The sequence below is a fragment of the Zonotrichia leucophrys genome, chromosome 1 (assembly GCF_028769735.1).
Source record: "Zonotrichia leucophrys gambelii isolate GWCS_2022_RI chromosome 1, RI_Zleu_2.0, whole genome shotgun sequence".
NCBI classification, from domain to species: Eukaryota; Metazoa; Chordata; class Aves; order Passeriformes; family Passerellidae; genus Zonotrichia; species Zonotrichia leucophrys.
Genome location: NC_088169.1, coordinates 94,776,312 through 94,801,690, shown reverse-complemented (window position 1 = coordinate 94,801,690; position 25,379 = coordinate 94,776,312). Strand labels below are relative to the sequence as shown.

The window sequence follows — 25,379 nt, the reverse complement described above, 5'->3', positions numbered from 1 at the left end:
TATACACAAATTTTAGGTACCAAACCACAAACAGTAAGCACAGCATTCATGCTGCTATCTTTTATTCTAGCTTTTGACTTGGCCACTGTCCCTGAAGAAGTACGTGAATATCGAGCAATAATACAACACAATAAGCTGTCAGCAGTTATTTAACTATTGGATGGAACATAAACTTCCATTGCAGCATTTATAGGGAGGCTGGATAGGCTCTCTGAGGCATGAAAGGACTAAATGTAAAGCTCTGAAGATGTTCAGGTAAGATCAGCAGATTTTTATTAATGCTTGAGAGAAGGCTTGAAGTTGGCTTCATTCTTCCTGAGGGGAGACAGCTCCCTGTTCTTTGTTTTTAGAGTGTGTGCTCACATGTGGGTGTTTCCGGAAGGGGAAAGAAGAGAATGCATAAGGATGGTGAAGGTGTATAATCACAGATACAGTAGAGCAGAAGTTCCCAGTCTCCTGTCTCTGGGCATTTTTATCAACAGTGGCAACACTGGTCATCACAACCAGTAGAAGCAGGCACAGAAACACTTTTTTCCTTCACCCATTGTCCCATGCCTAGATTTACCCAGAGAAGCTCTGTTTCGGTATCCAGAATTTCAAATTCTCTGGAACAGGAGAATTTCTAAGTGTATCTAGTGGACCCAAGTAGCTGCAAATCTCCTGCATAGTTGTTCCAGCTGGGGGGGCTGTGTATCTGGAAGTTAGGGTGGTTTCAAACACACACCTCACACAGTTGCTGCATAGCTGTCAAGTAGAACTCGTGCCATGAGTATGCACTGGGCTCAATTACTTTCTGTCTGCTACAGCTGGTGGAGCCTGAACAACATTTTGAGCAAATTCTGGGTTCCTTGCGTGTATATGACTTTGATTCATACCTTAATAAATGCAGCATGATCAAAAAGGTCAGGCTTATTACTCACCCACACCTACATACGTCTTGGAAATCCCAGACCAGCAGTGGGAAGCCACTCAGGCTCACATGGCACAGCTGGAATACAGGCAGGGACCCTGTAGGATTTGTGGCTAGAAAACTTCATGCAGTGGAAGAGGAGAGGGTATTAGAAGTTCCTAACTAGAGGTGCTTCAGAGATGCAACGTAGGTCCTTTGCTGGATGCATTCCCATTGCAGCTTCTGCAGGGAAGTGCTGCAGTGCTAGTTTGATGTTTGGATATGTGTAATTACAGACCCAAGCACAAGCTCAGCTAAAAGATGGTGGGTAGGAAAAGCAGTGCCCACCTGAGGGCTGGGTGGCTATAGATGACTTGGAGGGAATGGTGGGGGAGAGGGAGAAAGTGTTAGATAAATGAGGGCAGGATTACTGAATGGTCAGAAAAACAAATCAAGAGGATGCCTTGTGTTTGGATGAGTAAATCTTCCATTTCCACTGGTTTGACTTTCAACCTGCACAGAGGCAGATGGAAAAATCCCTGTCTTACTGTTACCAGTCCTGACAGGCACCCTGATGGCTTCACAGGGTAGCAAGGATGAGCACAATGCTTGGGACAATGCTTGGGACACAGCACAGCATCTTTCCCAGCTGCACATCACTCTGCAACTGGCTGGATAATTGTAGGACAGACAACAGCCTGACAGACATTTGTTGGGTGACACTGCATCTATGCAACAAAGTAATGTATTTGCCACTGTAGCTGATGATGGTGCTCCTGATCTGGCTTTTTTTAAATTCATTTGGAAGAAAGGAGCATTGGTATATGAACTTCACAGTGTATCCTGTGAACTGACAGCTACTGCTTCTGGTCAATTTGCCTTGATGCCTTCAGTTCCACTGTCAGGCTTGAGTCAGCCTAAGAGACTCCAGGTATAAAGGTATTATAGGTGAAGCCTGGAAGAGCTGCAAGTTGTGTAGAACCTTTCTTCCCTCCAGATCTGTGGCTGGGCTAATGAAGGGAGGTAAGAATGTGAGAGCTGACACTGTTATTTTTACATCAAGTGGTATACTCTCCTGTAACAGCAGAATTCTTCACTGACTGTTCATGGTCTGAGGCTCATTCAGTAGCATGAGCTGAATGAGAACATTTTACCCAAAGATTAGGCTTGCCAAAGGACTTCCTTATCAGCTTGTTGTAGCTCTAAGGCAGTTTATTTTTGAATGTCCACCTTTGCTTCATGTTTTTTCTCTTTCTAAAATGAAACATCTTTTAATTGCTCTTTTGATATCGAAGGAAGAGAATGCAAAACTATCAATAATACAATGATAAAATGTTAAATGGCAATATATGGAGGGGCCCTTCAGTTTTCCACATATTTGTGACTGACTTACTTTAAATAGAAAACTTTTTTTTTTCTTTTAATGTACAGATATAGAATAAAAACACTTGAAAGCAAAGAGTGAAATTGGATCTCATTAAAACATGGAGTTAGTGAAATGGTGACAGATGGGCCCTGCTGGGAAGGAGAAGATCGTTGAACGAGACTGGGATAAGTTAGTGACTTTGCAATTATAAAGCATGTGGCTTTGTAATTTCTAACCCCCAGTTCTGCAAAGTAATCAGTGCAGTTGGGTCCATATGCCTGCAGGGAGGCTCATTGAGACAGGCACGAAGATCTGCATAGAGGAACAGGGACATGCAGATATTCCAAAACACAGCTGCAAGGGAGCGAATCTCTCTCTTTTCCAGCCAAATTTTAATCTGCCCTCTCCAGAATGGAAGAACGCTTCACTGTGAAATATGAACTTGATTTTCACGCTCTCCTGTAGTGCTCACCAGACTAGGGATGGAATTTTAAGAAAAACATGACCCTTTCAAACATTGATTGATCTGCCACTGTTAAATGTTGTCCATCTCAGTATGCCTGTGGCAATGGGTGACAGGTTTTTCTAATTATGTTTCAAAGCAGACTCTCACCTGTTTTTTATAATGTTGAAAATCTTTATCTTGACTCATTTCTGTAATAAACTTCTGGCAATGGGAAGCCATAATTTATTTACTTAGAAATTTCTCAACTCTATTATCGTAAAGATGTCTTAGCAATTCTATTTTTAGGATTGCACAAATGGGGCATAAATCCTGTTTTTCTTTTAAAGCAGATTGTGTTAGGATGTCAACCATCAAATGTGTGAGATTCATGTCCATCTGAATAATCAGCTTGGTTTTTATTTCCAGGGACAACCTCAGCCATCAAGTCCCAACATATGCAAATGTAGATCATGAAGCAGGTGATATATTTAACTTGTCCATGCACTTAACAAGCTACAATAATTCAGGGACAGTCTTCCCAGTGCACACTACAGGCAACTATTTGGTTTCAAGGCCTTGAAGCTGTGCAGCTCTTGGCTCTTTTTTCTGACCATCCCTGGAAAACTTATTTTCACTTCCAAGCCAAAGAACGGCGTTGCTGCTGCTGATTCAAATACACAATCATAGATATCACATTTCCTTTACAATCTGATATTTATGCCCATTTTGTGTCTCTGTAGAGAAGTTGCCATGAGTAAGTTCAGTTTTCATAGCTGCAAATTTTCTGGTGCAGTCTAATACACTTTCATGGTTCCCAAATTTCTTTTTGATGTGCAAGTCCTTTCATGCCTTAGGGAAGCACAGAAGAAAGCATGGAAGTACTTGAAACATTAATAAATAGGTGCTGGAGGCTGATATTATGGGCCAACTGGGTGTAGGAGGAGCTGGTGTCTTAGAGATGAATCAGAAATCCTAGGAGAGGGGGAAGGCATGTCAGGAAAGATTGGGAAGATGCAAAGCTTGATGTGACACAGCAAGGGCAGTCACTCACAAGGAAAATGCATTTCCAGAAGAACTCTGAATGGACATGAAAAGTGCAATACTGCCTTTTTCAGAACCAGAGACAAGGAAGCATGATAATACCTAGGTGGAATAGCTTGGCTGAGGTGACTGATCAGAAAGTTTGTATCTTTGGTATGTTACATAGAAAAAAGTCAGCAAGGCGAGAGTCAGAATTTGGATGTGAGGACATAGTGAGAATTCAGAGCAGTAGACTTGCACATGATATAGGTCTGAATTAGGAGAAGAGTGTGTTCTCATCTCGATTGAAAATGGAAGGAGGAGAATGAGATTAGGACAGTAATAATCATCCTGCTATAGCCACATTAAGGATGACCAAGGCTAGACTCCCTCATAAAGTTATAGGGTAAGGGTTGCTTGGAAGAAGATGGGATCTGAATTGCAAAGGTCAATTTGTGATTATTATTTTGATAGAAATAATAGTAAAGTGTACGTTTACATACACCCAGCAACACAGGGAGGAGGATATAGAGAGCAGGGCAATGGGCCAAAGACCAAAGGTTTGTGGCAAAGGCTGGCTGAGGGTAAAGTCTTTTTCAGATGGGCTGTGATTGGAGGGATAGGGGGGAAAACATAAAGACAGCCACAGGAGCCACTAGTGAATCTCAAGACTTTAGATTTCATAATGAATGTGCTCTTGGGAGCACAGTCACCATTGAGTCCAAAAGAACATGAATGTTGTTTCAAGATACTTCGGATTTTCCATGGAACCTGGAAAGGCTGAACAGTTTTGGAGAGAAAACTGAAGAAGAGGCTTCGCAAACAATGAATCCAGACGGTGTGCCCAAATTCTGATGCTAGAAAGGATCACTGCAGTTTCAAGAAGAAAGAAATAGTACATTGATATGGATCTGTACTTCTACAAGACTTACTTTGTGTACCTTTGAAAAATGTGGACTACCCTAATAGCTTTCCAGAAATATTGGGTTGTGGAAATACAGTGACTTTAGAACTGATGATCAAGCACTTTTGGACTTCAAGTTCCCAGTTACATTAGCAATTGATCAAAGTCAAGGCAGTGAGTACAGGAAATTCCTGATTCTTGTGAAAACCTTTATGCTTCAGCTCAGGACATTTCTGAGAGTGTTCTGGGTGTCTGTGATAAAACACTAATAGATACAAAATCTATATGATGTAGCACAGGCTCACAAAACCCAACTAATTCAATATGGTGCTATATTTAATGTTGTTCAGCTACAGAGTAACACCACTGCAGCGTGGAAAATCACTGGCAAACTTACAGGGATATGCATATTACCCAGTATGACAGAACCAAAGGATGAAAAATTACTATTAGTCTTTGGTAAAAAGTAAGGAAGTCAAAACAAGCGCAAAATTGTAGAAATACAAAACTTCATAATGGTTTAGACACAGATGCTTTAGAATTTGCAAAGGTCATCATAAACTAAAAAACCTACAGAAATGTCACTTTCTTCCAATAAGCTAAACACAAAGAAACATTTTCTAAAGAAATTGGAAGCTTCTGCTCAGTCTTTTAAAACAAAGGAAAAACTAGCAGTTGGCAGAGAAGAGTGAAGCAAAGGGCAAAAAGACTGAAGAACAAAAGTCTTCATGGACTGATCTTTGTTTTCCAGACTGTGTGTAAAAGCAATTTAACAAGTGAAGACATGAACATATTTGAAGATAATTTACTTTACCAGATCAAAACTAGAAGACAGTTGAAGTGGCCAGCAGACCAGTTGAAGCATGTTGATCCTGTTCTAATAACATTAAATGTTGGGTTTAGTTTCTGTACTGACTGGAGTGCATTGTAGTGTCATTGATAATACAGCTCTTTTTGCATCTCCTCTCTTTGGTATCTCTGTCCCACACTGGTGTTTTGGGTTTTATCACCTCATGGCAGTTTCTTCCTTTATACTGCTTTTCAGTAGTGCAAGACTACTGAGCAGGGCCCAGCTGTCTGCTGCATGGCATTGTCACAGGTCTTCTTTGTAGAAAACAAAGAAAAGGAAGCAAAGTAAGTTGATGAAAGAGTTTAGCTGGATGGAGAGATGGGAAAGGCCAACAACTCCGACATGGTACACAATAAGATCCAGCAAGGTGGGATTCATGGCTTGGTTGTGAGGAATAAGGAGTGGTCAGAGCAGAAAAGTTAATGTTGTCAAGGTCTCCTTTACCTTGAGCAGTTAACTTCAACTAACTTGATTGGCCCTAAGTGTTCCTTAATCTGGATTTTTTTGACACACCCACACCTGTGCCACTATATAGACTGTCAAAGTATTTTTTGTTCGCTCAGCTGCTTTCCTTCCCTGGAAACATCCCAAAGTAACCTTTCTTGAGGCTTAATTTTCATAGTAAACCACACTCAGACGAGAAGCTGAGGACTAATCTTCAGCACATCCAGTTGGACTTGGAGTTCTTCTTCCACAGGCCAACATGATTCAACAAATTCAAAACATGTAAAACAAAGTGTAAGCCAGATAACAAACCTAAATGCCTGGGATTGCTGTTATCCAACCTGCATTGCTCAGATTCCTGCTGCTATGCCGGGGTCAAGGCACTCCACTCAGGGCCACTGGCAGCATTTGTGGTACTGGAAACCACTCTTGGCTGCGTCTGCTTTGTCTACCTGCAGGACACGTATCTCAGTGCTTTCTCTCTCACTTTCTTTGTGTATTTACACCTCTAGATGGGATTCCTCTTCCTTCTGGAGCTTGTCTCAGCGGGGAGGTTTCTTGCAGGGAGCTGCTGCCTGCTGCTTCAGCTCAGTTCTCATCCTGTCACTCCTACCAGAACCTGGGGTTGCTGCCGGCACCTGGGAAGTGCTCTCCAGCCCAGTTAGCTTCACTTCAGCAGGCTGGGCTGACCTGTTCTCTCCCCTGCCTTTATACCTCCTCAGCTGTGATTCACATTTGCTGCCAGTTTCACTAAACAGACCCTGGTCTCCATAATCTGGGAGTACCTGAGTCTCCAGTGTTGTTAAACCTTTATAATGTGGAAAACACCTTACTCTGAAAAAATCTGCCAGTGAAACTTGTCTCCAAAATTTATGAACCTACTTTTGTTCTGTGTCCTCCATTGAATCTGGATCCTGCAGCTCCCTTGACCAGGTCTTTCCTTTTGCCTTTGCATGAAACCTTGTCATGATGCTCTTTCTTATCGGGTGCCCAGGATGAGTTTGTGGAGATCCTCTAGTCCAACCCCCCTGCCAAGGCGGGGTCACCTGGAGCAGGTTACTGTGTGCAAATAATGGAGCAGGAATGCCTCCAGGTGGGCTTTCAGTGTCTCCAGAGAGGGAAACTCCACTGATCTCCATGAGCAGCCTGTTCCATTGCTCTGCCACCCTCAGTGTAAAGAAGTTCCTCCTCCTGTTTCGGTGAAACTTACTGTATTTTAGTTTATGGCCACTGCTCCTCGCCCTGTGGCTGGGCACCAGAGGAAAGAGTCTGGCATCATCCTCTAGGCACCTACCCCTGAGATATTTATGTGCATTAACGGGATCCCCTCTCTGCCTTCTCCAGACAAAACAGGCCCAGCTCCCGCAGCTCCCTAGTGAGAGAGATACCCCAGGCCCCTCAGCATCTCTGTGCCCACCCACGGGCCCTGTCCCGCAGCTGCGTGTCCCTGCGGTGTTTCCCCCGAGAGACGCCGCTCCCTCAGCCCGGCCCCGCTCCCGCTCCCCGCGGGGGCCGCGCCGGCCCCGCCCCCGCCCCGCCCCGCCCCCGCCCCGCGCGCGTGCGCCGCCCGCCGCCGCCGCGCAGGCGCCGTGGGGGCGGGCAGAGGGTCCGGAGCGGGACCGGCGCGGCGGCCGCTCCCGGCGTCGTTCGCAGCGGGGCCCCGGCGCGGCCAGGGGGATGCGCCTCCGCCCGGCCCGGACAAGGGGACGCGGGTGGAGCGACGCCGCGCGCCAGGCCGGGCCCCCAGCTCCCCGCTGCCGCTCGTCCCGCAGCCCCGCGGCCGCGGAGCACGGGGAGCGCCGCTGACCGGAGTCGCTCGCTCGGGCCCGGCTGGCCCCGCGGCGAGGGAGGGAGGCAAGGAAGGAAGGAAGGGGGCGCGCAGGTAGCGGGGCGACCGCGCCCCGGCCCGAGCCCCCGTGGGGGCGGGGGCCGTCGGGGCGGCCCGGCCTCCCCCCCGTCCTCCCTTCCTCCGGCAGCCGCGGGGAGGATGGTGATGGTGCAGCCGCCCGCAGCCCCCGAGGCGGGCCGGGGCCGCCCTCCGCAGGGGCTGAGGGGATGAGCCGTGCCCCGCCGGGGGGTCGCTAGCGGAAGGATGACCACTCCCGCCCTGCTGCCGCTCTCCGGGCGGAGGCTGCCCCCGCTGAACCTGGGGGCCTCCGCCTTCCCGCACCACAGGGCTACCTTGAGACTCTCCGAAAAATTTATCCTGCTCCTTATTCTTAGTGCCTTCATCACCCTGTGCTTCGGGGCGTTCTTCTTCCTCCCCGACTCCTCGAAGCACAAGCGCTTTGACCTGGGCTTGGAGGATGTGCTCATTCCCCACGTGGACACCAGCAAGGGGGGCAAGAACCTCGGCGGCTTCCTCATCCACGGGCAAGGGCACGACGAGCACCGGCACAGGTGGGTGCCTCGCTCGCCGGGAAGGGAGCGGGACTGGGTGACAGGGAGATCCCTTAAAATATGTCTTTCTGCTGTCCCTCCTCTCACCGACATCCTCCCAAACGTGTATCAACTTCTGAGCGCTAGCCCTGTGTCCTCCAGCTGCCATATGTAACTGTGGCTCCGTGTTGCCTTCCCCAGTGTGAATTTAGCCTTCTGGCGAGCTAGACCTGAGAGGGCAGATACGAGGTGTCCTCCAGTGGCTGATTTATTTTCTCACCCTGGCCAATTCCATGCATCAGCCATGGAAAGAAGGGGGTTAAGTTATGGCATTTGTGGAGGCAGTACAAGTGACTGAAAAACTGCCGCATCTCTTCTACAGCTATTATGTGCTTACTCAAAACAGCTGCTTGTTGCTGAATAGTGCACAAGAACTTTGATCTGAAAAAGACTTCATGCTGTGATCCAGAGGCTGTCAGCCTATGACGTGCAGGACACAGAACTAGTGCAGATGGCACAATTGCCTTTTTCTGGCCCTTAAAATCACTTGCTCTAATGTTAATCCAGACGATTGAAGGTGCCGGTGGCTGAGTTTCCTTAATTGTATTTGCCAGTGTAAAGAAATCACAGATAGAATGAGAGTATCAGTGGTAGATAGGCTGTATCAACAGCTTTTGTGGGGCCACCCATAGCTTTGTGTGGTGCAAGCCTCTAGATGTTCAGGACTGGATCATGTGAAGTTAAGCATTCAAAACGCTGGTAAAAAACCTTAAATCATGATTATGCAGTATATTTGCTTCTAATATACTTCAGTTGCCTAAACTTAAATAATGATTAAACAGTATATTCACTTGTAACATACTTCAGTTGCCTCAATCCTACCCTGCTGCCTGGATCTTAATGAGGCTGACAGATATCTCTTCACTGTCAAAGATGTTAAAATATGATGGTGGGTGATAAAATACCTGCTTTTCCATACTCATATTAGTAATACAGGGGATTTTTAAGAAAGGTTACTTATGCTAGTAGTGTTCCTTTGGAAACAACTTGAAATATATCTTACTGGCATAAGAATTATTTAAAGGTTATTTGCATGAGATTAAAAGGTGAGGGTTTAATTTATTTCTTTTTATTAATATGTTATGAGTTATAAAGAATACGTGAATACTGTGGTATTTTTCCTTAAGGCATCTTCACTGTTGGATGTTTTTGGGCACTTAAGTTGAGCCCTTTCTCCCTATCTGAGAGGGCACAGGTACTTAATATTTAACAAGGACTTGTTTTGTCTATGGTGTTAATTGCTGGTGTGGTTAAACGCTGCATTAAACATAGGTTTAGACAGTCTGTAATATGCCTCTGAAGTTCTTGTCTTTTACTGTGTGGGTTTATTTTTTTTCTGTGTGGGTGTGATCTTATTTCTTAGCTTTCCCAGTCCCTGTGGCTCCTGCAGTCAAAATCAGTTTCTAAATTATAGGACAGATGAAACAAAAAGAAGAGTTCAGGAATGTTCAGAACTCCAGCTGTGGCTGTTGTGCCTTGTGTTGCCCAGTAGATGGGCTGTAGAAAAAAGGAGTCTGTTGATAGTGATAGTTCATATTCTTTCCATGTTCCCGATTTTAGTTTCTGAGGCCACATCTTTAGGAATGAAGTACTACTTTTTTGTGTGTCATGTGTAGATAAGCAGTAGCTTACAACTGTCAGAGCTAAGTTGTTTGGGATCTGTTCTTAAACAAAGTGGTTATCCTGACATCAGTTAACTGTGCTGTGGTTCCTGTATTGCCGTGGCTGTGTGTACCTCCCACCTGCCCTCCATCCAAAATTTCCCTGTCATGTTCATTTTTTGAGTTGTTATTTGAGCAAGAATAGTTATTATTCCTGTTGTTTTAGCTTTGCAAAACAGGCATATCTTAACTACTTAAAAGCCTGCCTGCTTAACCTGCTTGTGAGACCCTTTTGTGAATGTCACAATATGCATTGTGAAGCAAGGTTATGTGCTTTACTTTTGAAGCAACTTTGGCTGATCACCACAGTTTTACCAACTTTTATTTGCCATCAGCTTGTGGCTAATGTGGTTGTTTACCATAATGGAAAACACATGCTGCCATTTTCATTGCAGAGTTCTTGCTCCTGGATTGCAGGGATATTGACAGATGGTATTTTGAGAAAGTGTAGGATCTTCAGTGGTGAGCTCTGGATTATTTACTGTTACAGTTTGGGATGGAAAAATTTGTTCTGCTTACTATCAAGAGGCAAAGTCAAGCATCAGCTACTTTATAAGTGCTGTTTTTTGAGTGAGGCAGAGGAGTTAAGGTAGAAAAGATCAAGAGAAATTAACCTAATCCTAATGTGAAGGAGGATGCAGTTTAAAATGTGAAGGGTGAGGATGGATTGACAAGCTGTGTTTCCAGAAATCGAGGGGCTTCAGAACTAATTGGATCAAAGGTCATTCATATGAAGTATACACTTGATTATGAAGTGACAGATGTTTTGATTAGTCACTCAAAAGGGAAGTGTTTCTTCTGTGAATGCTGCTATTGGTGTCTATCACATCTTATTACACTGCTCCCTTGGTATATAGGCTCTAATATTTTAATGCTCATTTTGCCTTTCTCAAATCTTTAGTTTTGTAGGCTACTGGAAAATATTTGTATTTCTGTCTTCTAGAAAAATGCAGCAGTGATGTAGGTAGAAAATCATTGTGAAAACCATGTTTTAGAGTTGGGTGTGCAAACAATGGTTCCCACTGGACTTTCTCTGTATTCCTTGCATTGCTTTCCTACCTCTTCGCCTGGGCACCCTTGACATTCTTGAGTGCTTTTATTTTTATTGTTACAGTGGTTGCCCCTTGCTGACGTAAACTTTACATCTTCCATTAAATTGTTTTCTTTACTGCTCCTGTCTTTTGTTTTCCCCTTCCAGGCAGAAAAATTGGGTGGGGGGGTGTGGAGGGAAAGCCCTACTCCCTTCCTGATGATCTTAAATATTTATTCAAGAATTACGATGTTCTTGCCTGTCTCCTGAGAAAAACACAATTCTCAATTCTTCTAAGAAGATGGTTAAAATCTGGAGTAAAACTGCAGTTTGTGTTTGGGAGATGGATGGGCTCTATTGCCAGGCAGTTCTCACTTTCAGCTGTTCATTTCATCTGTAAGCTCTTCCTGCAGGGTAGTGCCTGGGGAATGAGTGAGTTAATGTTGGGAAGGTGTACCACAAATTTTTGCCTTTGAGAGGAGGGAGAATGGAAAGGATTAGTCCAGGACTTAGGAAGATATGTGCATACACATATCACACTTTAAAAAATTCAATTTCATTTCCTGATTTCCTGAAGATGAATTTCTTTCCATTTCAAATAGGATATTGCAGAGATTCTGGAACAAGAGCTGCATGGTTTTGAAGACACATCTTGCCGAACAAACTTGTGTAGCACTCAGAATTTGTTACATGATTTTAGATAACTGTAATTTTCCCCAAACTTCTGCATCTCTTGCCACACAAAGATACTTAAGGTGTTTCTTACTACCCAGTTACTTTTCAAGTATCTGTGGTGTTTCATTCTTCAGTACCAGATCTAAAAGCTCTGGAAGTAAACCAAAACATTCTTATAGCTTCTTTGCATCTGATGCAAATGAGTGAGAATGCAAATGCCCTGTAATCTCCTTGATTTCTCAGATTTTTTAAAAATAAGATTATCTGCAATATGTAAATTGAGAAGACTTCTTTCTTTAATGATCTGTCAAAGCAGCTGCTCTCTGTGTTACTTGACAAAAGCTAAGGCCCTTTCTGTGGTGAAAGTGTGTTAATCTTAGAGGCAACGAGTAATGTAATTTTATGAGCTCATAGCTACTTTGTAGCAGCACTTGGACTGCTGTTGGGCAAACAGTTCAATCCTTCAGAATCTGTGTAGATGTATCTTCAGCTGCTGAATTCCTGTGTATCACTTCAAGTCAAAATTTCTGTCTGTGCTTGGAAAAAAACCTCAGCAGCCCTCAAGGCATCAGGTTGACAGCAGCTGCTGCTCATACATGTGCCCACCTCAATGGCCTTGGCCTCTCTGTGGCAGTGGGTATAGATCAGTTTAAATCGTGCTTTTGACTCTGTTTCTGGAATGCTGAGGATTACTGACTCCTGTGTTATGCAAAGATGGAAGCTCTGCAGTCTGATATGATGAGTTGTGGATCAGCAGATATATGGCAATAGTCTAAAAGTGCTCTTTCTTCTGTTGTTAAGTAGGTGAAAGTAAAAAAAAATATTCTGAGGTGCTTTTGGTCTTAATTTCTTCTTCTAATTTCTGCAGTTTTTTAAAAAAGAAACATGAAAAGCATAATATGCTTATTTTGAATCCCTTTATCTTCTCTCATCTATATTACTTAGTTAGCTATAGTAAAAGTGGGCAGAGGAGATAATTTAGCTGCTATTGCTCAGTGGGATCAGTGTCTTCTGTCATCCTCTGTCGTGCCATCGAGTATAAAAGTGCATAAAACTCTTTGCTCTTCCTTTCCAGCTTTTCTTGAGGCCCAGTTCATTAATGAAATTAAGAGTACTTGCTATTGTGATTCAGGAAACCTGTTTTTTCCCCTGAAAAATCAGGAGCCACTCTAGTGTCTGCACCCCAGCTCCTATTCCATTCAGTTTTTCAGTGCGTGAGATTGAACCTTGCTTTAGAGCAGGCTCCCCACAGTCTGTCTGAAATGTGGGCACTGATTTTAAGCTGAGATGCTTGATCTAGAATCAAGGATTTTCTGGAGTGCCACTTTCAGGAAATGCAAGTCCTCATGATGACATCTCTGGAGCCAGTGAGGGCAGGATAGTGCATTCCAGGTCAGGCTTCAGAAACATCTCATATGTCTAGGGTGAAGTTGAGGTGTAACTGCCTGGTGTCATCTTCAGCTGCTGAAGCTTCTGCAAGAGCACTGACCCTCTTGATTTGAAGACTGTTCTTGGCTAGAGTTTTTAGTAGCTGCATGTTATTCTTTTCTCTGGAGCCTGTGTTGAGAAGAGACTTGAGAGATGATGCTGGCACTTGAAGAATTAGGGGGGTTTGATGTCTTCTGGAGTGCCTACGTTATAACCTTAAACATAATTAGGATTTTTCCTGCAGTTGCACTGGACGGTGGGAGAGGTGCCCTCTTGGATTATTTCTAAGGTTCTGCTGAAATTAGTGCTTTATGTTGTAGGCTGAAAAATGCTTTCAGCTTTGAAATACAAAATGCAAATTTTAGACCATCTGTTTAGATGTCCTCCCTCCTCCCCCCCAATCTGCTGAGCAGCCTACATCATATGTAGAGTGCTGCTTTCTTCATGTTCTCTTGCTGTACTCCAGTTAGTCAAAGTATTTCCTGTATTATGAAAGAGAGGAGTTGAGTGCTGGTATTCTCCAATTCTTACCCTTTCCAGTAAAAAAAAAAAAAAGTTTGAACTTGTTGGTTTTCTGCATGATCTACACTTTGTCTACATGATGGGAAACAATCAGGCGTGGGAAAACTGCAGAAAGCCTGCTGGCTGGATTTATGCCAGCTAGTGGGTGGAAGGCAGTAGCAATTTGGTTCATTTGGAGTTTTGTAGATTAAAATCTCAGAAGAACTTTAGCATAAATGTGGGTTGCTTGATGATGGTAGCAGTGCAGGCAATAGTAAGCAGTATGGCTAGTTGTGGGCATACAGCACTGCAAGAGTTCCCCCATCTTCTGATCCTTTCAGTTTCCTGTAGTAAATACAAACATCTCAGTCCTACTGGGCTAGTTCTGAATTATGGGATTTTTCCTCCTTACAACAAATATTACCAAACTTGTAATTAGTTTTACATCCACGTGTGCTTTGTGTACATGTTTTCATAACAATTGAAATGAGGCTGAATATGGGCAAAGAAGACAAATTTTGTAATACCTTTCTTCTTATGTCCATCCCTAAGAAGCCTGTAAAATTTTAAATATGGTCAGTGCTTTTATTCCACCATCCTTCACTTTTAATTATTGCAGCTCTCAGTGTTGAGAAAAGTCTGGTCTCATGGCTAGGCAGCTGTTTCTCACAGTAGTTATTCAGGCTAACAGAGTAGGAACTTGGGGACACATGTTTGGGTACAGCTTATGGGATTTGTTCTTTTCCCTTCATTTTCAGAAGCAAGCTCAAGTGAGTGCTGTCATCTGTCTTAATTCAGTAACTAGATCGTCACTTTTTTACTGAATTAAGAGTTCTGTTGCAAGTAAACCGGGGAGAGGGGTGCTCAACAGGCCAATAAGCCAGTAAGAGGCAAGAAAGGGAAAAAATAAATGCCTTTTTCCTGCCACCTCAAACCTTGAAATAAAAATTGTGAGTGCTCCAAATGTCCTGTATGCCTGTAACTGTTCTATTTAGAGTGAATGCATGTGTTCATGGGGGAAAAGATAGGGAAAAGTTTTGGTGACTAAGTTCTTGTCATATGTTTGCTCATAAAATCTGTAGGCTTTTGATTCCTTTTGTCTTTATGTTGTCTAATCTAGTGCCCAGTATAGAGCAAATTATGTAACTTCATCTGTTCACTCAAGGATATGGAGGTTCTGTGTTATTTTTCAGGTCTACAAATAAATGATAAATAGTAAGGGAGATAACTTTCCTTGGTAACTTCCATTCCTTCCACTCTTGTTTTTTAGAGTACCTAACCAGGTACACTAGCATTTCTAAAATTTAAAAAGAAAAAACCCCCGAGAAGATAGGTTAAGAAGTAACCTGTAATATTCTTTTGTTACCTAGAGACTAGTTTTGAAAGGTCTTTTTAGCCTTGTCTTGGAAGCCAAGAAACTTTGTGGACATGCTGTGGACACCTTGTAGCTCTCACTGATCCCTTGCTGTTCTCTATTCCCTCCTTTTCCCAGTCAATCAGCAGCAAAGGGTGACCTGTTCGAATTACATTTCTTGTATGTCCTGGTGCTGAGGGAAAGACCTTAAGTGGGAGCTGTGCTGAAGGAGGGATCACAGAGCCCAAGAGTAGCTTGTGATACTTCTGCTGCTGCTAGTCAGTCTGCACAAGTGTAATTTTGAGCCAGCCACAGCATGAGTCTTCTGTTCTTCACTGATTGGTAGAGAAGGGTGGCTGGAAATGAATGCTGTGGTAAGGAGAACCTGGGTTTTGTGGCACAGCAGTAGCAACAGGGTGTGTTTACTGAAGTAGTAGAAAACATTGGGATGGAAGGCTAAAGGTCATTCAGGTTTGAATTACAGGGGTGTGTTAGTTCTGTTTCTCCAAGGAGTTATTTGCCCAAACATTGAATCATATTTGTCATTCTGTCTTGCTGCCTTTGTTCTTTTAAATATTCTTATGATGCACACCTATGAACTGGATTACGTGGCATATTGTATTCAGCATCAGTTTTGTTAATGTTTGATGTGCTCTGTTACTTGTTAGTTAACTCTTAACCCACCAGAGGATTTTGGAAATGCTTTCCCAGCTCCTTTCAGCAGCACTGCCATTGCAGCTTCCAGTGGCCAGCTAGTTATTTTCTGTGATTCTGTTTGAGAGAGCAAGTTTGAGGTTTTCACTAGGCTTAACATTATGTAATCTGATCAGTATGGCATGAGCAAAATTACAGTTTTAAGGGAGTGACGAAAGTATTTTCTTGCTATATAAAGCTCTAAGAGCTCCTCAATGAGATTACTTTGTGTCTGTTAACACCAGCATGCAGAAGTGTCAATTTTCACAGAACTTTGTTTGGGTTGGAAGGTATCTGAAAGAACATCAATTTTTAACTCCCCTTCCACTAGACCAGATTGCTCAAAGCCCCATACAGCCTGGCCCTGAACACTTCCAGGGGTGGAGTATCCACAGGTTTTCTGGACAACTCATTCCAGTGCCTCATCACCCTCGCAGTAAAGAATTTCTTCCTAACACCTTATCTAAACCTGTTTCAGTTTAAGGCCATTCTGCCTTATTCTGTCACTACAAGCCCTTGTAAAAAGTCCCTCTCCAGCTTTCTTGTAGGACCCCTTCTGGTACTGGAAGGCTGGTAGTAGGTCTCCATGGAGCTCACTCCAGGCTGAATCAACCCCAGCTCTCTCAGCCTGTCTTCATAAAGAGCTGCTCCAGCTTTTTCTGTATGCTAGTACCCATTTGGAAGTCATTTGCATGATGACATTCATCTCAGCCGAGTTTTAGCACTGTTTGCAGGTCAGCAAGGCATCTGAAGCTTGCACTGACAAGCTGTGTAAGTATTTTCTCAGTAATTTGTTATCATATCTCTCTGTGACCTGCTGACATGTTTTAAGGCTGAAGTGTACCATCAGGCCACTTAAGAGCAGGTGACCATCAGTGGTAAATTAAACTAATCCAATTTGCTTTTTATTGGATCAACCTGAATGTACTTACGAAGGGTGAGAAAAACATACCATTTGTGGGAGCGGTGTATCCCTTAAATCCTTCAGTGGGAATCTTGCTTTGATTGTCCTGCTGGATAAACAAAGCTGTGCTGAATATACTGGGTTCTATTCCTGGTTTAGGTTTGTTAGCAAGTAGGAATAGCTTACAGCAGTGTGCTGTTTCCTCAGCAGATTTTTCTGGGTGTGTTGCTATCTTTACCAATGTATTGCATTTGGAGGGCTACTTGCTGTTTTCCCAACGCAAGTTAGAGGATCTGCTTTTGCTCCGAAATTCTTGCATCCTTTCTGCAGTATATTTAGAGAATCATAATCCAGAGATGACTTTCTGGACCACAAACTTCCTGTTTGTTTTCATTACTTTTATGAAATAAAATCTGTTGTGCACTTAAAAATTGAAAGAAGACCTGCCACTCTCTTGGGTTGTTTGAGATGACAGTACAGTAGTGGGAAAGATGCTTAGAGAAGAGGGAAGTTATTTTCCTGGTTAAGATACAATATTTTTCCCCTCTCCTTTTTTTCTTTTTTTTTTCCTCACAGAAAGAAAGTATTTTGTCTTGACAAAATGATAGCATGATGTAGCTTGACTTAGAACTGTGTTTCTAGTGACCTTTTAAATCTCTTAATCAGTTTTATCTTGGAAACACTGATGACTATTTAATTCTAAACTTAATAATTGGAGATGATGCAAGCATGTGTCTGTTTTTCCAGTACTGTAATCACACATCCTTAGTTTCCTAAAGGCATCTGTTCTGTTGTCACTGGCTTCTATTTGAGTGGAAAGTGTTCTCTAAGTGATTAAGTAACACATGAAGTGAATTCTGAATTGCAATGCACAGTGTTCTGGAGAAGAAAATATTGCAGAGGTGTAAGAGGCTCTTTGCATTCTGGAGTTCTAAGGAGTTATAAGGAGTATAATGGAAATTCAGATTTCTGATTTGTGAATAAATCTGCCTTCTACAGACAGTGGAATCTATGACAATTAAAATTTTAATTGGTCTGTAATACAGACATTTTCCAATAAGCAGAAAAAAGTCAGAACAAATGGGAAATAATGCAAGCAATTAAACAAAACTTTAACATCAGTTTTATCACTGTCTTGCACATGATTTTAACTGGTTCTAACTGTTCTGATTTAGATACTTAAAAACAGTCAAGCTGGATGTGCTAATTGTTACACTTGTTAAATTGCTCCAGATCCATGCAGTGAAAAGTTCAAAGAGCTGCACCATTACACCTATTTTTATGTGAAATGAGTTACTTTTTCAAATCCCAAATTCTGGAAGGGAATTTAACTGCTCTTTAGTAGCTGACACACTGATAACTAAGAATTCTTTTAGTTTTGTGTCATCTCTGGGAGCTTTGTAATTTTGAGGGTCTGATACCTATGGAAGGATACCAAGGTATCTGTGTGTGTAATATCTATATCTATAAATTGCCCAGTGAGGTGGATAATCAGTTGTCACTGCCATCATTTCAGTACTTGAATGTGAAACTTCAAAGCCAGTGGCTAAGGAGATGACTGATACTGTATTGGCACTTTTTATGAATAACTTCTTTATGAACTTGGTTCAGTATTTATCTGAACACAATGATCAGAAATGATTCAGAGTTGTGTTGGTAACCAAAGGAAGCTCTTTTGTGAAAATAAGACCAAAATTCACTCAAATCCCTACCCAAAACCAAACAATAAACCCTGCCATCATTCTTGGTATTCCTTAGTGTGAAAAAGATTCCAGGTTCTCTTCCAGCAGTGTTTTTTTGTTGTTCTTTCTGACTGGCTTTTACTTAGCTCCATGTTGACATTGCAGTGTTTGGCAGCTGCTTGCTGGCCAGAGTAGGCAATGGGAACAGTTTATTGACTCACTAAGCCAAGAGCCTAATGGTGACTTTGTTCTTGTGTGTGTTGGTGAAACAATGGAATTTTTGTGATTGTGTTATTCCGTGTGAACTCCAGGTCCTTAGTTTGGTCCAGGTTTTATACATCTGTGGTCTTTTGATATGTTTGTTTTGATTTCCATAAATCGCTTGAGCACTAATTTTATTCAGATGGATTTGCTGTTGCAGTTATGCATCGTCGTTTGCTTGACACCCTGTCTCCCCTCTTCAGACATAATTTTCTCGGAATAGCATCTGGCCATCACACTACAGTGGGACTAGATCATCCAATCTACTGCTATTACAAAGAAAAATGAGGCTTGACATATTCGTGTCAATTTGGCAAAATGCCTGAATCATTATGCTCAATGAAATATGTGACATTTCAAGTGGGAATGTAACCTGCAGGAGCACTTGCTGGAGAAACTTGAGGCAGTGCAAGGAAAATGCCACCCTTACTTGTGCAGGGAGGTTCAGATGCTGACACAAGCCACCTGATCAGTACCTATCACAAGATTGTGGTTTACTCCATTAAGATATTTAATTTTGTTAAAAAAAATTCCAGTCTCTAGAATTTGGTGGTGGTGATGATCCTGGGAAAATGTCAAGAACCTTTTAAGTTTAAAAGAAAAAAAAAATCCAAGGAAACATCTATGGAACTTCCTTTCATACAGTAACAAGTTAACCAACTAGCAACTAGCCCAAACTCCAAAGCAGTGTGTGTAACTTCTGAGTCAGTTGTAATTACTTGCTGTTCTTTGGTTCTCTAGCAAATTTGTTTTGAACCTTCATGGATTCATAGTGTGGAATTTTTAGGAAAAAAGCAGGCTGTGTAATATTGCCTAGTGTTTTAGTAACTAGAAAATATATGGAAGCATAAAAAATTTAAGTACTCCTTAAATATGATACCTAACAAATTCATTTTTCTATATCTGAAACCTTTTAAGAAGAAAAAATTCCTGGAGCCTGTACAGACAGTAAGTAGAGTTCTTCCAAGCTGTCTTGAAAAAATTGCCTTAAACTCCATCAGCCATAACCTTGCTCTTTCTAGCTTTAAAGTGTATTCAGTAATGCTTAAAATAGAATGTCTTGTGAGATTTAGAAGCTCCTATATTTACATCAAACTGTTCAAACACATTTGTGGCAGATGGTTTTTGGTTTTATATTTTATTTTCAGTTTCTGCTCTACCTTTCCTTTTTATAAAATTGTTCACTTATTTTTAGCAATTTGACCCTACTGCTTTCAGTTCAGTGCTCAAGAGTTGAAATAAAACAGGGCAGTGAAGTGGCAAGGGCTATGCAGTGGCACTCTAGTCCAGAACTTCTGAAACAGCAGCATCATCTTCTGTGCTCTCTAGAGATGGAAAAGCTGGGAAGGGAGGAAAGGATAGGAAGAGTTGGATTGAAGTATAACCCAGAATTTTTTCTTGTATTGCTTTATACCAGTGTCCTGGGGTGACTTTGTGATGCTGAATTGTATCCCCATTCATCTGTTTAGCCTAGAAATAAGTTTTGCACCTTTAAACTAGATCTGAGAGTGAAGGGGGGGAGAAGAAGCAGGGGAATGTCTGAGGTGGCTGTATTAAAAACGAAGGCATAAGAGCTTCAGCCTGCTCTCTCACGGGCGGTATTGTCTGCAGCATGGACAGTGGGAGAGGGCTCTCCTTTGCTTTTAGTTAGTTTTTTTGCTAGCTGAGGCAGAGGAGTTCCCCAGACCATGGCTTTTCTTTTTCTTGGAACTGATGAGCCTTGCTTTGGACCAAAAACCCAGAAAAACACTGGAGCTCATGGCTGTAGCCCACCGGGGCCTGGGACACGGCATTTTCCAGCACTGGAGGGACAGATAAGAGACTGAGCGAGCTGAGCCACACCCCACAAAAAGGACTTTCTGTTTTTGCCATCTCTTCAGAATAATGAGAAGTTCCATTGTTTAATAGCATTCATTTTTCCATCTTTTGAGTACTTGTTAAAGAAACAGGGTTTTTTCCACTTTTCTCAAAGGAAATTTTTGTCTCCCGAACTGGGTGAAGGAGGAGCCACTTGAATTTGCTTTCTAGAGGGACCCCTTTGGGGGTTTACTCCCTAAATTTGCCCTAAACCAGGACAGCTATGCTGTTTTTCACATCACAGCCTTTGCCCCAGCCTTCTTCCTACAAAGGCTTGGTGTGGTCCTGAAATGTGTTATGGTGATAGCTGGATAATACTGCTTCTTTTGACCTGTTGATAATGACTGAACTTTAACCTCTGAAAAGAAGAAATGAGTAAAAGTCTCATAAAACTAAAGAAATCCTCAAGAAAGGAAGTTACATTAGGCTTTGACATCAGTCTTAAATACCAAGATTTGTGTTATTTATTTTGCCCCATATCTTCTTTCTGGAATCCAAAATGGTGACTGATGGTGACATAGTGTTTATTGGAGATGAAATAAAACTTTCAATTCCTAGTCTGAGTACCTAATTTTGCAGTGTCTTTAGGATTGGAAAGAACTTCCAGCTAATATTATCTTCCATGCAGGACACTGGCTGCAAGGACACAACCTTTTGCCAGACCATTAGTCTTGAGAAGTAGAGTTTGTCTTTAAAATTGCCACGGGTGAGTGTTCGGCATCTTCTGCCATGCATGGAGGTTCTTCAAGCAGGAGATTCACAGCAATTATTTACTGGCTCATGCAGAGAGCCTAGCCAGTTAGGCAATTTACTGTGGATTAATGTGCTTACCAGCTCAAGGAGTCCCTGCTGGCCTGGAAGGTATAAGGTAGGAAAATACCAGCCTCCTTTGATCTTGAAGTGGATTTATTCTTGATCTTGCTGAGTCAACATGTTCCAGATCCACTTTTTCTCAGTTTTTATGCCTCTTTTAGTCAATATTCTTCTCTTGAATTAAGTTAGTGTCTCATCAGTTACACTCTCTTTCTTAGCTTTTGTGGCTTACCGTGATGAGAGAATCCTCTTATAAGGTACCAGTTTATTTTTGGAGGAGCTCAGCCCAAGCTCACAATGGATTTTTGGGTAGTAAAAGAGTACAATTCTTGGTTTGGTGATCTTGGGACTGCGTGCTTGTTTACTCTGGACCAGTGTATTTGAAACTATTAGATCTGAACTCAAAATAAACATGACTGTTGCCTACAGCCAATGAAGTGAAGGAAAGGGTTGTGGGTCTTTTTCCATTTCCAAAACTTGCATTAGGCAAATTGACAGTGTTATCCTGCTTGAGTAATCTCTTTCTTAATTATGTGCAGTTATAGCGTGGATGTATTTGTTAGTGAAATGAACTCTTTTTCATGAATGAGGTAAGAACGTTGCCATAATAATTTTAAGTAATGGAACAGATTTTAATTTAATCTTGAAGGAATCAAACATGTAACTACAGCTATCCATGAACCGCACTTTGTTGTTGGGAGTTCAGGAAGTTGTATGTGGTGGTGGTAGAGGAAGAAGTTAGACTTTACATGCTGGATGCATATGTTACTTTATTCTGCAAATGAACAGGGGAAGAAAACACTGTGTACTATGTACTGTTTCTAAAGCTCTCTGAAAAACCTGAGATTCTGTTGTTGAACACAATTCAAAGATCAAATCGTTGAGACATTTTATACCCCCAGCTCTCCCATTGTTCTAGATTCATATTTTGGGCTATGGTACTTCTTTGTGTTTTCTGTTTTGGTCAAGAGTAGTTTGTGTCCAGCTCATCTACTGCTGCATACATCTAAAGCCTGTGTATAGCTTGTAAAACATGTTAGTATTAAAAGTATTTCACTGATAGTGGAAATAGCACTGATAGCTTTAAATCAGCATTTCATTGCATTAGCTTAATCTGTTAATATTATGATAGGCTTGTGAAAACCACATGTGGAAGTTCTAAATGTACATACTGCTGAAACATTACTCATTTGCTATATTTTGTTTCCCTTCTTGTGTCCTGACAATATTTTGATTGCAGATATATGTGGACAAAGATTTGCTCAGCAATTCCCAAAGAATGGCAAGTCATCTTTGGTGAAATTATTTACATATCATTGTTTCTTCTCTTGTACTTTTTGCATTCGGTGGTGTTTACTCTCATGATGCTTCGTACCATCCTTACCTTGTTTATGGGTCAGTGATTCCTTAGACTGCAGCCTGGATTTTGCTAGCTGAGATGGCTGTCAACAGTGTTTAGTCATTTGGGAATATATTTCAATTGGGAAGGTATCTTTTGTGGAGTGAGGCTTATCATTCATATATTGTGCAGTTTGCTCATGGAATGGAGCAAATGAGCAAACTCCTGCATAATTTGTGGCAATGATACCTATATTCTTGAAGATATTTGGAAGCTATCTGGATGAGATCCTGGGCAAACACCTCTAGGTGACCCTGCTTGAGCAGTGGGGTTGGATCAGATGACCTCCAGAGACATCTTTCCCTCTCAACCTTTCTGTCATTCTGTGACAAGGACTGTGTTCTCATCTGACATGCAAATAGCTGCTTTTCCATATTTATAGATGTACTGAGTAGTTTGAGCCTTGCATTGCTAGGTTTTTTTGGATGAGAGTTGCTAACCTAGTGTTGCTTCTCTGGCCTTTTTGAAAAGGAAAAAAACATCCAGTTATCTGTCTCCTGAATCAAAATTGCGTATTTTATTAGCAGTGGGGATTATTGTCATGTGGAAACTTATTAAAAGCACCTGGAAGGCTAAATAATTTGTCATATAGTTGTCTCTTATCCTCTGCTTTACTGACAAGATTAAAGAACTTTGGGAGTAATGAGATAGAGTTTTGCTCTGTGGAAAAAGCGCAGATTAGACCGTACATCATGATTTCCAGGTATTTTGTTGCTCTATCTTTAGTTACTGTTTTGGCTGATTTGCTAAGTGGAGAGGCATAAAGCTTTGGTGTTCTTTCTTTCTGACTAGTCCCAGCAGTGCTGAATGTGAGAATTTACATTTCTGTTTTAGTTAATTCAGCATTACTCTTAAATATGTCCACACTGCAGCCTGTGCCATTTTATATGAAAACCTTTTGAATCACAGTGTATGTACTATATGTGTCTGTGTGTGTGTATGTATTTCCACCCTGAAACAAGGACAACTGTGTTTAACAGCAGAACATTGCCTGCAGCTCCTGTCCTGTCAGAGCTTTTCTCACGACATGTCACATAATACCTTCTGGAAACTATTGATATTCAGGGACTGAGTTCGAACTAATTTTTTTTTTTGTTTAGTTACTGTTGTTGCCCTGTAATTCATCCAGCTTCTGCAGAGCAGGGCTAGGTTTTAAACTGCTGCCACGTAGAAGGAAGGGAGTGATCCTGCCAATCTTGCACTCAAAGCTCTGTGTCTTTCAGACAAATCCAGTCCTGCTGCTGCGCCACAGCAAGGCAAATTGAGTAGCACTGATTCCGTGTGAGCCAGGAGGGTTGTGCATAGTGGTGTCCTGGGGGCAAGAGGAACAGTCAGGAGAAATTGTTCTAGGCCTGTGTTTGGACAGAGCTGCCCACCCCTAGTAGTGTTGGTTCCCCATAGCAGAGAGCTTGTCTCCCTTTCCTATGGGAGATCCCAGGATATTCCCCCTCCTCTTTCTCTGCAAGCTCTGCCATACAACATTTCAGTGCAGGGCTTGTAGCACCATGCATGTTGAGTGCTATTCTGATTTTAAACACATTGGTAGACAGGTGTCAATTTACCATATAGACATACAGGAACAATTATTGGTACAGGAGGAAGAGAAATCTGAGCAATGTGTGTGAACTTCCAATCAGATATTTAAAGCAGTGTTGCTTCTGGGATGTGCAAGGCAGCTTTGGCTGGGTGATTAAAATAGCATTATGGAAATGTGGTAGCTGGAGTTGACAGAACATCTGTGTGAGGGTAGTCACTTCCTTAGAGCTCTGTAGGACCTGCCAGAGGGTTTCCCATGCAGAGAAGCCTGGTACCATCTGCTTACCTGAAAGTTTGCCATCTCTGAGTCTGCATTATATGCCACTTGCTACTTTTACTTTGTAACAGCCATTTTCACTTTGTCTTTTTTTGCTGTCTATTTATATTTGCTATTTATATTTATATTTATTTTTGCTGTCCATTTAGTATTTGAACAATTAAGAACTTTCAGACTAAGACCATAATAGTATCATGGCTGTTGCTTTAAATTGCTAACTTTCTCCAGCTGTTTTTCTTCTGTTGATGAGAGTTTTGGTGCTTACTCCTGGAGATCAGGCTACCAAGGAGACTCAGAGTGTAAAAGGAGGGAGCTGTCTTATTTACTATGATGCCCCTTTGGAACACAGACCTCAGGAAGAGGGTATTCCTTCAGTTAATACAGTTCTCATTTTCCAAGTATAGGGGGTGGGAAAAGGGAAGGAAGTACCTGATTGGAATGGGAACCTGGAGGGGAGGGGTGAGATTGAGCCAGGGCTTGCAGAGGACCTTGGTGGTAGTGAGGAGCAGCAGTTTATTTCTTTGAAAGCTGGAGATGGAAACTGCTCTTGGAGTAAAATAGACGAGTGTAGGATAACTCTGAAATATTGCTTTTTGGTTTCTTTTCCTTTTTCCCTAAGTAAAAAAAAGATTATTGTTGTCTCAGGTGTAAGAAGAGGCAGGCTTTGGCTGCGTGAGATACCAGAGACTAATCAGAGGCCTTGGGAAGAGGAGACATTTGGTGGAAGTTGATAGTTAGGAAGGCAGAAATAGAATTTAAGATGGTAGGAAGTGACTCTTGCTGATGGAAGAAGCAGTATCAATGGGGTAGAGTAGAGGAAACCATGTGGCTGAGTGATGGAATAGATAGAAGTGATAGTAGTGAATGGCCATGGATAGTAGTGGTTAATGGCCATGTAAATTTGTGTGCAGAAAACACGCTACTTGTACCTTGGGCTTTAGTTTAACACCC

The 25,379-nt window shown here is 42.1% G+C and overlaps 1 protein-coding gene across 1 annotated transcript in view; it reads left to right on the top strand.

Annotated features, from left to right (window-relative positions):
- Positions 1–7,529: 7,529 nt before the first annotated feature.
- The window catches only part of MAN1A2 (mannosidase alpha class 1A member 2), a 133,979-nt gene continuing 116,129 nt past the window's right edge, over positions 7,530–25,379 (top strand). Inside the window, exon 1 of the mRNA XM_064723042.1 lies at positions 7,530–8,318. Coding sequence (XP_064579112.1) covers positions 8,011–8,318 — 308 coding nt within the window. The 5' untranslated portion in view covers positions 7,530–8,010. The remainder of the gene's footprint in view (positions 8,319–25,379) is intronic.